Here is a 13,766-nt window from a genome sequence, read left to right as displayed (position 1 = left end):
GAATGAATAAAAAAGTAAACTAAGCTGAACTAACAAGAGTAACTGAAAACCTAATTGAAATGAAATAATAATTAGCAAAAATACAGAGGGGAAATAAGTATTGAACACACTGTCGTGTTTTTTCCTGGGAATCATATCTCTAAAGGAGCTGTTGACATTAAACTGAAGCAGATTTTGTTAAAAACCCAAACAATACAAACATAAAAATAAAATAAATCTGAATAATGAGTAATGTTGTGTGTAATAATAATGAAATGACAGAAGAGGAAAGAGCTGAACTACTGAAATGTGTTTAACACTTTATATAAAAGACTTTTTTGGTGCTGCAGCTTAAAGACGCCTCTCATTTGGAGAATGAAGTCACATGAATCAATCAGGTGTGAGTTTCTCACAGACTTCAACAGAGTGTCAAAATTTTGATAGTTCTGTGGGTTTCGTCTATCAAATCTGAGCTTTTTTTTTGTATTTTCAATTGGATTCGGGTCAGGTGATTGGCTGGGCCATTCTACAGCTTGATTTTCTTTCTCTGAAAGCATCTGAGAGTCTCCTCGGCTGTGTTTTGGATGATTGTCTTGCTGAAATGTCCACTCTGGGTTCATCTTCATCCTCCTGCTAATGTAGATGTTGGACTGAAGCAGCTGATCTTCATTTACACTGAGGAAGGGCAGAGGGTTGCTGAAGAACTACTGAGAGATTTCAGCTGCTGTCTGGGCTTTCACTGCCGAACTACACCTTCCTTTCTTTATGTGTTCAATACTTTTTCCCTGCGTCATTTCATTTTAATACACAGAACTTAATTTGTGAACTAATTAGTTTAGTTTTCTTTGCATTTATAGATTTCTTAAGTTGTTACCAACAAATGTTGAAAACCTCAAGTCAACGGCACCTTTAGAAATATGATTTCTGAGAAAATGGTGACGTGTTCAATACTTATTTTCCCGGCTGTATATAATCATTTTAAAAATCTATGCTTGTTCTATTGTGGAAAATTTGGTTAGAGAGAGATACCTGTAGTATATATATATGTATTTTTATGAGGAGTTTGCATGTTCTCTTCGCGTTGGCGTCGGTTTCCGCCAGGTGCTCCGGTTTCTAAGTCCAAAGACATGCGCTACAGGTGAACTGGGTAAGCTAAATTGTTTGTAGTGTATATGTGTATGTCCTGGTCCTCCAAGTTGGGGGTTGAGCATTGGGCTATCGACCCACCTCATAAAATTAGATCTTACGAAACACCAACATGGTGCGGCTAAATGTCAACTTTGATATAAACAGCCCTTAGAGTAAGTAAGTATACGAAGAAATATCTGAACTTTCATATGGAGTTTTTATAAATCTTCATTATTTTACTTTTATTTCTTTAAGATGCATTTGTTTGGTTCTTGGATTCACTGTTCACATAATTATAGAATTTTTATAACTAAGATGTTTGCACAAAAGGTTTACGTAACCTGCGCAGACATTAAACTGTTCTGGTCGACACGGGACATACTCTGTTAATAATGATAAACTAGATGTAATAATGATAAACTAGAATTACAACAACTAAACTGAATTATTAGCCCCCCTTTGATTTTTTTTTTTTTCATTTTTAAATATTTCCCACATTATGTTTAACAGAGCAAGGAAATTTTCACAGTATGTCTGATAATATTTTTTCTTCTGTAAAAAGTCTTATTTGTGTTATTTCGGCTAGAATAAAAGCAGTTTTTAATTTTTTATGAACCATTTTAAGGTCAATATTATTAGCCCATTTAAGATAATTTTTTTTGACAGTTTGCAGAACAAACCATCATTATACAATAACTTGCCTAATTACCCTATCCTGCCTAGTTAACCTAATTAACCTAGTTAAGCCCTTAAATGTCACTTTAAACTGTATAGAAGTGTCTTGAAGAATATCTAGTCTAATATTATGTGCTGTCATCATGACAAAGATAAAATAAATCAGTTATTAGAGATGAGTTATTAAAACTATTATGTTCAGAAATGTGCTGAAGAAATCTGCTCTCCGTTAAACTGAAATTATGGAAAAAATAAACAGGGGGGCTAATCATTCAGTCTCTAACTGTGTATGCTGTAAAACGAGTGTGTTGACAAAATAAAAACTATTTAAACAAACTAAGCTTACTATCCTGTTCTCTAGGTGCGACTCCTGATCCGGAGAAGCAAACCACCACAGATGCCCCTTCAGTAGAGGAATTAAAGGACAGCTCAGTCAGTGTGCCAGAAGATTTGGTAAGATCTTTTTTTTTTTTGAGATTGATAGAAATGCCTTTGGTTTTTGTGTAATATTAAGGGTTCCCACAGGTCATGGCTTTTCTGGATTATCACAGAAGTTAAAGGGCTGGTCCATTACTGACTGAAATGTGTATTTTTTTCAGGGATTTATCAGGGAATTTATTTGTCATTTAAAGTTTTATATTGTTTGTGATTTCTTATGCGGCATGGTGGTTCAGTGGTTAGCACTGTGGCCTCACAGCAAGAAGGTCGCTGGTTCGAGACTTGGCTGGGCCAGTTGTCATTTCTGTGTGGAGTTTGCATGTTCTCCCCGTGTTGGTGTGTGTTTCCTCCGGGTGCTCTGGTTTTCCCCTCAGTCTAAACCAGAGATGCCCAAACTTAAAGTTGGCTCTTGTATCCTTTGATTTGGCCTGCCAGAGGGAAAATGATTAGGAAGGGTTGGGGAATGCCTTTAAAAGAGATTCTCATTTCTATTTTAATGGAACCTTTTGTGTTTGTTTGTTTGTTTGTTTGTGTTTGTTTGTGTTTGTTTGTTTGTTTGTGTTTGTTTGTTTGTGTTTGTTTGTTTGTGTTTGTTTGTTTGTTTGTTTCTTTGTTTGTTTGTTTGTTTGCTTGCTTGCTTGCTTGTTTGTTTGTTTGTTTGTTTGTTGAACTACAAACTGAAATTAATTGTTTCAATGAAATGTTGTGCATGAATCAGTTTGTTAAAAAATTGTATGTTCGATCACTTAACAAATAGGGGACAAAGCAGAAGACATCAGCGTGCAAATCAAGGCTAAGGCAGATACAGCAGGACTAGTGTATTCAGCATTGAACTCTATTGTTTGGATTTTTAAAATGTTTTTTAATGGTTTTATTGTAATAAGTTCGTTACAATAATATACACTTTTTCTAAGTGAAGTTTCATAAACTAATTTGGAGAGGAGCACGTGATATGATTGAGCACGTCTGGCTGCTCATCTGTAATCAGTAATAATCCAATCAGAGTGATCCTAGTTTACTATAAATGGATCATTTTCTTCCTACTGCTCTATCCTCGTTTGGAAGAATCCCCCCTTCCACCCCATCTCCTCCTTTTCCTCCATTTTCTAAAGGGGGAGCTCTCGAGACCTACCTGATCTCGGATCTCCTGATATGCTTATCGACCGGGCGGGAGCCCTGGGCTCAAATATCTCTGAGCTCAGGGTTCTCTCCCGGGACAGCATGCCAAACCTGCTTTATACGCCAAGCATATCTAAGTGGGAACTCTTGGGAAAAAAAAGAGTAAATACGGTTGAAGTATTTTTTCTATTTATTTACAAATATTATGTAATAAAATAGGATTACTCATGGAAACTTTAATGTAATATAGTCTGCTATATTTACTTTCGGCCCACAGCTCTCAATCAAGCTTGGATTTTGGCCCTTCATAAGAAAAAGTTTGGGCACCCCTGGCCAAAACACATGCACTATAGGTGAATTAAATCCCAGTACTGGGGTGCACCTGGAAGGGCATCCACTGTGTAAAACATATGCTGGAATAGTTGGCAGTTCATTCCACTGTGGCGACCCCTAATAAATAATGAACTAAGCTGAAGGAAAATGAATGAATGAATTTAATGAGGTGTAAGCTGACATATCCAACCCTCATTTTGCCAAAAAAAGAAATATATCGCAAAAATTAAGTCTATAGTTTAATTCTGAAAACAAGTTAAACCAGATGAATATATTGTCAAGCCTCTCATAATACTCACTTCATTACTATCGACAAACTTAAGTGAGATTTTCCTTAAAACAAGCTAAATAATCTGCATTAACAAGATGATTTCACTTACACCATTGGCGGATTGTTTTGCTTGTTTTAAGAAGAACTTGCTTAATTTTGACTCATTATTTCTTAAAACAAGACAATAGTTTGTGTTCACCCTGAAAATGCTTCTTGATTTAAGATTTGTAGATATTTGGACAAGAAACACACCATTTTTTGCAGTGTGTGTGCATGTTTGTGTTTATATGAAGCGTTTTGTACTGTGATAGCTCACAGTGAGAACATATAAAACAGGACAGGTAACATATCTATCGTCATGTTTGTTCTCATCAATGCCCTCGTTCTCTGTGTTGCAGGAGAAAGCAGCAGATGCTCAGATAAATCCTCCAGACTCTTCCCAGCAGGATGCCTAAAGAGCGACGTCTTCTGGGTCGGTTTCTCTCCTCCTCGCTTCCTTTTTCAGGAAAACACCAGGGGATGCACAGGGAGTGGAGGATAGGGTTTTCTGTTGCTTTCTGCTTCTGCAAATTAGTCACAGATGCTCAGCGAAGCGCAGGATAATCCCAAAGCTTCACCTCAGTTCAGTGCTGCTTGCAGGAATTGCAGCAAAATACAGTGCATTTCAGGCAGTGTTCACACTACGACGTTTTACATTTAAAAACACTTATTTTTCTTTCACCTTTGGCCTTTCGTCCACACTGAGGTGGAGTTTTTAGGAAATAAAAACATATCTTTTTTGAAAACACAGTCCATGTTTCATGTTGTCCCAACACAAAACAAAGTTAACTTAAAGGTGCAGTATGTAGATTTGACACCCAGTGGTTGAACTAGGTATTGCACGCCTGGTTCAAAACACGCAATGAATGTGGAACCAATGTGCAGTGGAGGACAGGCCATTCAGAGCCAGAGATATATGCATATATATACACTACATATATCTATGATCGCGAGTTTTCCTGGTGGTCAGTATGCAGATACTTATTTAAATTGGGTAAATTATCATGGATGGATAGATAAGTGATCGCACGGGTATTGTGTGTGCATTGGGTGTGTTTGTGTGCATAAGGATGCAATAGCCTCCCTCCCTGTTAAATTTGGTTTAATCCATGTCCTGAAACACACCCCCTCTCCTGCTTCCACCTCTCATTCTAACGGAGGGAGCGATTCATTTGTGAATGAATCTCTGTTATGAACGACTCGTTCACTTAGCTGTCAAGTTTCTAGCACCGCAGCATCTTGTTGTCATATTTAATTTACATTGTTTGCTGATTTTATTCAACAAAACTAGCATAAGCCGAGTATTTAGTGTGAGTCAGTGCTACTTTACCTTGTGGTCAGTGCAGTAAGAGACTGTATTATCATCAATAACGTTACTTGTTGAGCACAAAAGTTCATAACATACAAAAACATAAAAAATGAAATCCTACCTATGAAGTGTTCTGCCTCTGTGCTTTGTTTTCTTTGTTTGCTTGTCACTACACCCGTACACAGTGCTATCGTCCAGCATCTTCCCATTGGCTGAATGACATTTGTCCTGGGAGCACTGTACAAATTTGGCAGCGCTATTGACGCATGCTCAGGGTCCCTATGCGATATCTAGTGTATATATCTATGTGTGTTAGCATCATGATGGATTTGTTATTTATAAGGTGAACTTTATAAGGAACCAAAGCGAAATAAACTGCTGACTATTTTTCTTTGCATTTCCAGGAAGAGCCACCGAAGAGGAAACACAGCGATGCAGAAGGGACTGAAAATAACTGTGCTGAACTTTGTGGGACGTTTCACAAACTCTGAGGACCGAAAACTGAGAGACTGAATCTATTTTAATGAATAAGGTGCACCTTTAGCTCGCAAAGGACAGAGTTTGACTGCCTATCAATAGCCGGAAATGAAATACTCCAGAAATTAAATATTTTTTTGCAAAATAAATCTAAAAACTGACGCAATATGGGAAACGAGGCCAGTGGGATTAAAGTATGATGCACGTGCAAACGCATAAAGTCAAAGATGAATAAAAGAGTGGATTTTATTCACTTGTGAAGCTGTTTAGAAGCCAAAAAAATTAATAATCAAATTAAAATCATGTTGCTTTCTTATTTAAAGGTGCAGTAGGTGATCTGCCTAAATGCTATTCATTAGCAGAATATCTTTGAAAACACAGTCCCTCCCCTGCCACCCAAAGCCACGCCTCCTGAAATAACGAACATGCGCGTTAAGGATGACAGAGACCCACTAGATCAGGGGTTGGGAACCTTTTATTAGCAAAGAGCCATTTCTGATTTTTTTATCAAATTAATTTTTTTAAAGAGCCATTGGGGTGTATCTTATATCATTTCTTCATTTATTTTCCTGTACAGCTAAAAAATAAACAAATATGAAGCATCACATGTTGTGCAAGTCCATAAATGAAGAAAGTTTATAGAATTTTTCACTTTCGCCATCACCACTCATCAATGCTGTTTGACTTGTACGAGGTGACCATAAAAATGTAAGTTGCTTGCCCTTTATTAGTGTCGCGATTCAAGTTAATCCACAGCACCGCTTTTATTGTAAACTGAGTTCTTATTCATTTTGCTGTAAAAATACATTAAAAAGGGAATTAAAGTTGTATTTTTGACTGGAAACTGATTTCTAGTGACAGCTTTAAAATATTATTGAAGAGAGACCGTTGGAGAGCCACATATTTTTTGGTCAAAGAGCCACATGTGGCTCCCGAGCCGTAGTTTCCCTACCCCTGCACTAGATCACGTCATTCGCCAGTTAAAAAACTTTACAGTACTTTATAACACTTCAATTCCCCAAAAAACACTGTATTACATCTAGCAGGTTTCAGTTGTGTTGCAGCAGAACTTGTCATAAGGTGCAATACTTCATGCATGCAAGAATCGCTGGTCTCACTCTCTCACACGCTTTGTCCTAAAGCGACTGCTGTATTCTCAGTGCTTAGCCGGCGGCGTGCAGGAATTACACTTATTACAAAGCCATACTGACATGCTGTTTCAGAGTGAATATTCAGAGTAGCTGTGAACAACATAGAGAGCGCATCACAGAGTGTCATTGTTCAGATATGACCCAATGTGAATATAAAAGCATCTTCAGCTCAGTAAAGCAGGCTAGGAGGAACAGAGCTATTTACTGATGTTTCATTGTTAAACTAAATATAAATCTACATTATACAGACCCTATAGTTTTTCATGATTTTTTATGATTTTTTGCAATAAAATTGACTGATTTTGTGGTGGTAATTCCCAGAAATTTGCAGACAATTTTGCGATTACAAAAAAAATATATAAATAAATATATATATATATATATGTATACATTTGTATATTTATATATATTATTTACCTTTTCCAGTGATGGGTTGCGGCTGGAAGGGCATCCGCTATGTAAAACATGTGCTGGATAAGTTGGCGGTTCATTCCGCTGTGGCCAAACTATTAAGAACATCACTGCAAATACAATCTCAATTTTCTTAAAAAGCACTATAAAAGTTTGAGTTATAAATAATTGTTGGTAGGGCGTCACGGTGGCAATGGGTAGCACAATCACCTCACAGCAAGAAGGTTGCTGGTTCGAGCCTTGGCTGGATCAGTTGGCATTTCTGTGTGGAGTTTGCATGTTCTGCCCGTGACCGCTTGGGTTTCCTCTGGGTGCTCCTGTTTCCCCCACCACAAGTCCAAAGACATGCGGTACAGGTGAATTGAGTAAGCTAAATTGGCCGTAATGTTCGTGTGTGAATGAGTGTGCATGGGTGTTTCCCAGTGATGGGTTGCAGATGGAAGGGCATCCACTGTGTAAACATATGCTGGATATGTTGGCGGTTCATTCCGCTGTGGCGGCCCCCAGATTAATAAAGGGACTAAGCCGAAAAGAAAATGAATATTATTTAGCATATTAGGCAGCCTACTATGTTAGATCTGCAATCTGACACAATGACAATGACACAAATCATAAAAATACAGCTTCTTTATTTTGGTCTCTTATCAAGACAGGATCTAAAACGGTAGGGATTAAGCCAAAGGAAGGTTGTATGAGTCTTATTTTTATTCATGATCGTACTTACTGTCAGATTTCACTCCCTGGAGCATCTGACGCCATGTACTTCACTCAGGACATGCGTTAGAGCTTCCCCTACCGTAATACACCTAAAACACTGATTGCCGTAATACTCGTTAATAGCAGGGAAGCGTTTTCTCTCGTTAACTACAGGAAAAGAGTTCAACGAAAGCGTTTAGCGATTTTACGCACACCATAATACCAGCCATACATGTAAAGCACAAATAACGTCCCTCAATTCGGTCACGTCCAGCGTCCTCATCACTGAATCAATCATCTTCATTGTAAGCTGCTTGCTTTTCCGTCTGTTCCATTGCTCCATTTTGTTTGCAGTTTCTTTCTCTTGCAGTCTGACGTGCGTCAAACGCACACAAAATGCCTAGTTCGCGGCACAGGATGTATTCGCATTGACTTCACAAGCTTCATCCGCGTCTGCTTACTGCACAAGCTAAACCCCCCCCTCGCCCCACATTACATGTAATGATACGTCATTTTTCGAGAGACACTCAAATACATCACGTGCGCTGCGTATGCAACATCTATAAGTCATCTAAAACAATAAAATGCACACTGAAATAAATATAACCTGATCATATGGATGTTTTATGTGATTATTAATTAAGAAGTTTGCAGGATCACAAACATTTGCGACTTTTACTTGATTTAGCGTTGGACTCAGTGATCAGGGAATGGTGAAAAACTAGGCGGTCTGATTATAGATGCTGTGAGGGGACCTTATGAAACTGAAAATAGTCACATCAGTCTTTCACTGGAAGATTTCAGTGGCTGAACAACACTTCTGTGCATATAACCCATTCGTAACAACACAACCTACATCAGCTCTGCGTGACTGAAATAGTTTTAAAACAGAACATGACCTGTCTAAACGAAATACTTCAGTCATGGTGTCGTCCTTCCTCCAGCGTGCAAAACTCACTCCAATATTGACTCAGGATTTTAACAAGTTTTGATTCAGCATTTGATTTTACCGCTGTCGCTCTCTCTTTCTCTCTGGTGTGCAAACAGCAGATCTGCGTGACAGACGTTTTGGGCTACTTATCAGAATTATGGGAATTATCAGCCTGATCTCACGAGAAAACGTAAGTATTTTACGTTTTGACAGTTTAGTGGCTAATTCGTACGAATTCGTACGAGTTCAGTCGTACGAAATTGTACGATTTTAAAAAGGAGGCGTGGCACCTAACCCCCTAACCCTAAACCCAACCGTCATTGGCGGATGAGCAAATCGGACTGAATTGTACGAATTAGATCGTATGAATTCATACGAATTAGCCACTAAATCAAAAAAGTTACGAATTGCCGTGAGATTGTGTTGGAATTATCGACTCATCAATATTTAATTGGATGAACATTATTTAGTCTTACGCCTCACCCAGAGTATAAAAATACATATAAACACATTTAGAGCATTTACTTTAATCAGTACTATTGGAATGTGAAGAGACTTTCAACCAGCACAACAACACATGCCTCTGAAGGCGATCACCTACTGCAGCTTTCATTTTTATTTTTGAAAGAGACTGTATGTTGACGTCGTGGTGAGGTTTTTCTCAAAGGAAAGACTCTTTATTAATATCATTATTATTATTATTTTGAAAAGCGAATGAGCGATTTAAACGTTTTAACATGATCAAAGCGTCTCCGTTTGTTTATCTTCATTGTGTATTACGATATTGTTAATGTTTTGTGTTTTCGAATGACAAAATGTATTTGTCGAGTTTCTAAAATCGGCGACTGTGTTATGAAATTCGCTTTACTCAGTGTTGCAAGTTCAGTGTGGTTCATGAGCAATTTACTGTATACATGTTTCTCTTCAGGGTTCATGTTTGTTTTACTCCCTTATAGAAATCTGATATATGCAAATTACATGTCTAAAATACAAGGTCATGTTTAAATTTCACAAATATCTAATGTATGCAGGGGCGCCGCTTGGGGGGGGGGGGTTAGGGTGTAAGTTAGGATGATTCTAAGGGCCCATATATTTAGGGGGCCCCCAGAGACATTGTCATGGGCCCGCTCCTACAATGGCACGCCACCCCCCCCAACCCCCCCCAACTCTGCTCATCACTTGTCACTTGCATCCGATTACCCCCCCCCCCCCCCTTTACACTTTCAAACGAAATTGCCCCCCCCCCCCTCGCTAATCAATTTCAAATGCGATCAATGCCCCCACCCATCTTTCCCTTTCAAATGCGATAACTTGTCAGAGGGCCCGTGGTGACCAGCGGCGCTCCTCTGAATGTATGCAACATATATTTTAGTCGTTTATACATTTTTGGTTCAGTCCTTTATTTATCAGGGGTCCCCACAGTGGAATGAACCACCAACTATTTCGGCATATGTTTTATGCAGCGGATGCCCTTCCAGCTGCAACCCATACACACTCAGTCACACACACTCATACACTACGGCCAATTTAGTTCATCAATTCCCCTATAGCGCATGTGTTTGGACTGTGGGGGAGACCGGAGCACCCGGAGGAAACCCACGGGCAGAACATGCAAACTCCACACAGAAATGCCAACTGACCCAGCCGGGACTCAAACCAGCGACCTTCTTGCTGCCCGATTCTAAATATAGATATGTTTAAATATAGTTGCTATATATGTTTATAAATGGCCATATATCAGATTTCCATGTGGGCGTGCTGTATGTGGATCTGTCAGATTAAAAGAAGTCCATGTCAAGGGCTAAAGTACCAGTTTCACTGAATTAACAAATGTTGTAGATAAAGCAGTTTAATTACCGTTTCTGTCTGAATATCTTTGTCCCAGTATAATACATTTTTCTTTTTGTATTGTAGCTGCAACACAGACTCATTGGAAATACATTCTCCAGCCCACATTTTAGTGAAACTGCAAAAAAAAAAGTGAGAGTGGTCTGGATGCAGACCCGGTGCAGTGCAATCTGAGCTGCATCCAATGCTTTTTAATGGGCTCACCTAACCCCACCTCTAACCCTACCCCTCAAAGTGACGTCACTCGCTCCATTTGAGTGCATTGTGTCTGACATCTCATCGCCGAGTGATGCAATCCCAGCTTGCATCATACAGGCTGCATCCAGATACTATTGAAAAAAGTACTTAAACATATGTTAGACTGCAGTTTGAGGTGAAATGAACACTAGGGGGCAGTATGATGAGGTCAACCGTTGTTCCTTTTCACACTAATGATATTTACAGGCACATATTACTGACGAATAAAGGATTATTTACATGCATTTCTTTGCTCAACACCAAATAAACACTACTAAACATCTTAACACCGTCTATGATCTGTAATGAACACGTTTGGGTCACCTATCTATCTCCATACGGACACTTTTCTGGCGTTTGCTCGTAGCTCACTTTGTTGTGTTTGTACAGTGGATTACATGGGTTTGAATCCGGTGAAACACGCTTCCACAATGTAATAAAAGCAATGTAAAATCAAGGTAAACAATGTGCTGGCAGTGCACTTTTCTCCTCCGTCTGCTTCAGAAAACACTATTGGTTGGGTTTAGCGAAGGGTTTAGCTCAGTGTTTTGCTAGCTGATGTGTACCACAAGCTCTGCCTTCTCCTGGACGTCAACAAGAAGCATGTGTATCTGAAATGTACGACCAAACACACCCTAAGTAACGTATTTCAGATTTGCAAACGTGTAAACAGCGCCATCTGGTGGGTTTGTTATCTGAAACGTGCAATAAAACGTATCCGGAGCAACGTATTTTATATTGTGAAAATGTCAGCTGAGGTATGTATTTACAATGAGCCTAATAAGTGCCAATTTTATTAAGTTATTTTCTGATCTGACACTTTTAGTTTGCCTGATTTTGTCTACAAACAAATAAATGAGCGTCGTGTTAGAGACAGGTAAACTTTGTTGGATTTTCTAACACCTGAAAATGTTCGAAATGTTGGAAATGCTAATTTTCATTCAGTTTAGCTGCTTGAGAGACTCCGATGATCTACAGCAAATCAATCGCAATATAGCAAATACGTTCACAATTTTGTCACTGGCGACAATTGTTTATATCAACATCCCACCAAGCAATTTTGTGTTTAGACGTCTAATAGATTATTATTATGCTCTTTGTTACCAGTTCTATTCATAATTTTTATGGACAGAATTTCAGAGCCTTGGGCTGGAGCAGGTCCCGTTCGAGAGCACAGGATTTCATCTCTGTTATTCGCAGACGATGTTAATCTGTTGGCTTTATCGAACATGGACCTTCAGCATGCACTGGGGTGGTTTGCTGCCAAGTGTGACGCAGCTGGGATGAGAATCAGCACCAGTCTGAGGCCATGGTGCTCCACCGGAAAAAGGTGGTTTGCCATCTCCAGGTTGGAGGAAAGTTCTTACCCCAGGTGGAGGAGTTCGAGTATCTTGGGGTTTTGTTCACGGGTGAGGGAAGGCTGGAACGTGAGATTGACAGGCGGATTGGTGCAGCGGCAGCAGTAATGCGGTCGATGTATCGGTCCGTTGTGGTTAAGAAAGAGCTGAGCCGAAAGGCAAAGCTCGATTTACTGGTCAATCTACGTTCCTACTCTCACCTTTGGTCATGAGGTTTGGGTCATGATCGAAAGGACAAGATCTCGGATACAAGTGGCCGAAATGAGTTTCCTCTACAGGGTGGCAGGGCGCACTCTTGTGGACGGGGTGAGGAGCTCTGACACCCTGGAGGAGCTCGGAGTAGAGCCGCTTCTTCTCCACATCGAAAGTAGTCAGCTGAGGTGGCTCGGGCATCTGTTTCGGACGCCTACCTAGGGAGCTGTTCCAGGCATCTCCCACCGGGAGGAGGCCACGTGGAAGGCCCAGGACATGCTGGAGGGACTATGTCTCTCGGCTGGCATGGGAACGCCTCAGGATCCCCCCAGAGGAGCTGGAGGAAGTGTCTGGGAAGAGGAAAGTCTGTGGCTCTCTCCTAACATTATTGGACATTTTAACTGGGGAAAAAGAACAATAAAAATAAACTTGATTTATTTCAGTCACTAACCCGTCCTTATTTATTTAAAGGGCCGGATACAGTCCTCTGATAAAAATCAAGTGTTTGTATTAATTAGTTCACCCAAAATGTGTTTCATCGACTCTACTGACAAACGGTGACGTCTAGAGGGGATACAGCTGTGGATACACACGTCAGTTGTGACTCTATACAATAATAACTCTTGATGTTACTGAGGGTTGGGTTTTGGTTTTGGGTGGGGCTATGCGTGAATAAAATGCAACTTAATTGGTAATTTAATTTATAATATGAGTATTACTCGGTATAATTACAGTTTTTACAATACTGTGAGGGTTGGGATAGGGGTAGACGTTATTAAAATGCAAAATAATCGATAATTTAATTAATAATATGAGTAATACTCGGTATAATTACTGTTTTTACATTACTGTGAGGGTTGGGATAGGGGTAGGCGTTATTAAAATGCAAAATAATCGATAATTTAATTAATAATATGAGTAATACTCTGTATAACTACTGTTTTTACATTACTGTGAGGGTTGGGATAGGGGTAGACGTTAATAAAATGCAAAATAATCGATAATTTAAATAATAAAATGAGTAATACTCTGTATAATCACTGTTTTTACATTACTGTGAGGGTTGGGGTAGGGGTAGACGTTATTAAAATGCAAAATAATCGATAATTTAATTAATAATATGAGTAATACTCTATTAATTACTGTTTTTACGTTACTGTGAGGGTTGGGGTAG

At 39.2% G+C, this 13,766-nt stretch overlaps 1 protein-coding gene across 1 annotated transcript in view; it reads left to right on the top strand.

Moving 5' to 3' along the window:
• dab1b (DAB adaptor protein 1b) overlaps positions 1-7,235 on the top strand; it is a 49,732-nt gene extending 42,497 nt beyond the window's left edge. The window contains exons 13-15 of the mRNA XM_056470632.1: positions 2,144-2,235; positions 4,342-4,415; positions 5,696-7,235. Coding sequence (XP_056326607.1) covers positions 2,144-2,235; positions 4,342-4,398 — 149 coding nt within the window. The 3' untranslated portion in view covers positions 4,399-4,415; positions 5,696-7,235. The remainder of the gene's footprint in view (positions 1-2,143; positions 2,236-4,341; positions 4,416-5,695) is intronic.
• The last annotated feature ends 6,531 nt before the right edge of the window (positions 7,236-13,766 follow it).

This window comes from Danio aesculapii, chromosome 2, assembly GCF_903798145.1.
Source record: "Danio aesculapii chromosome 2, fDanAes4.1, whole genome shotgun sequence".
Classification (NCBI taxonomy): Eukaryota; Metazoa; Chordata; class Actinopteri; order Cypriniformes; family Danionidae; genus Danio; species Danio aesculapii.
The sequence above is the reverse complement of the archived record's forward strand: the minus strand, read 5'-3'. Positions and strand labels throughout refer to the sequence as shown.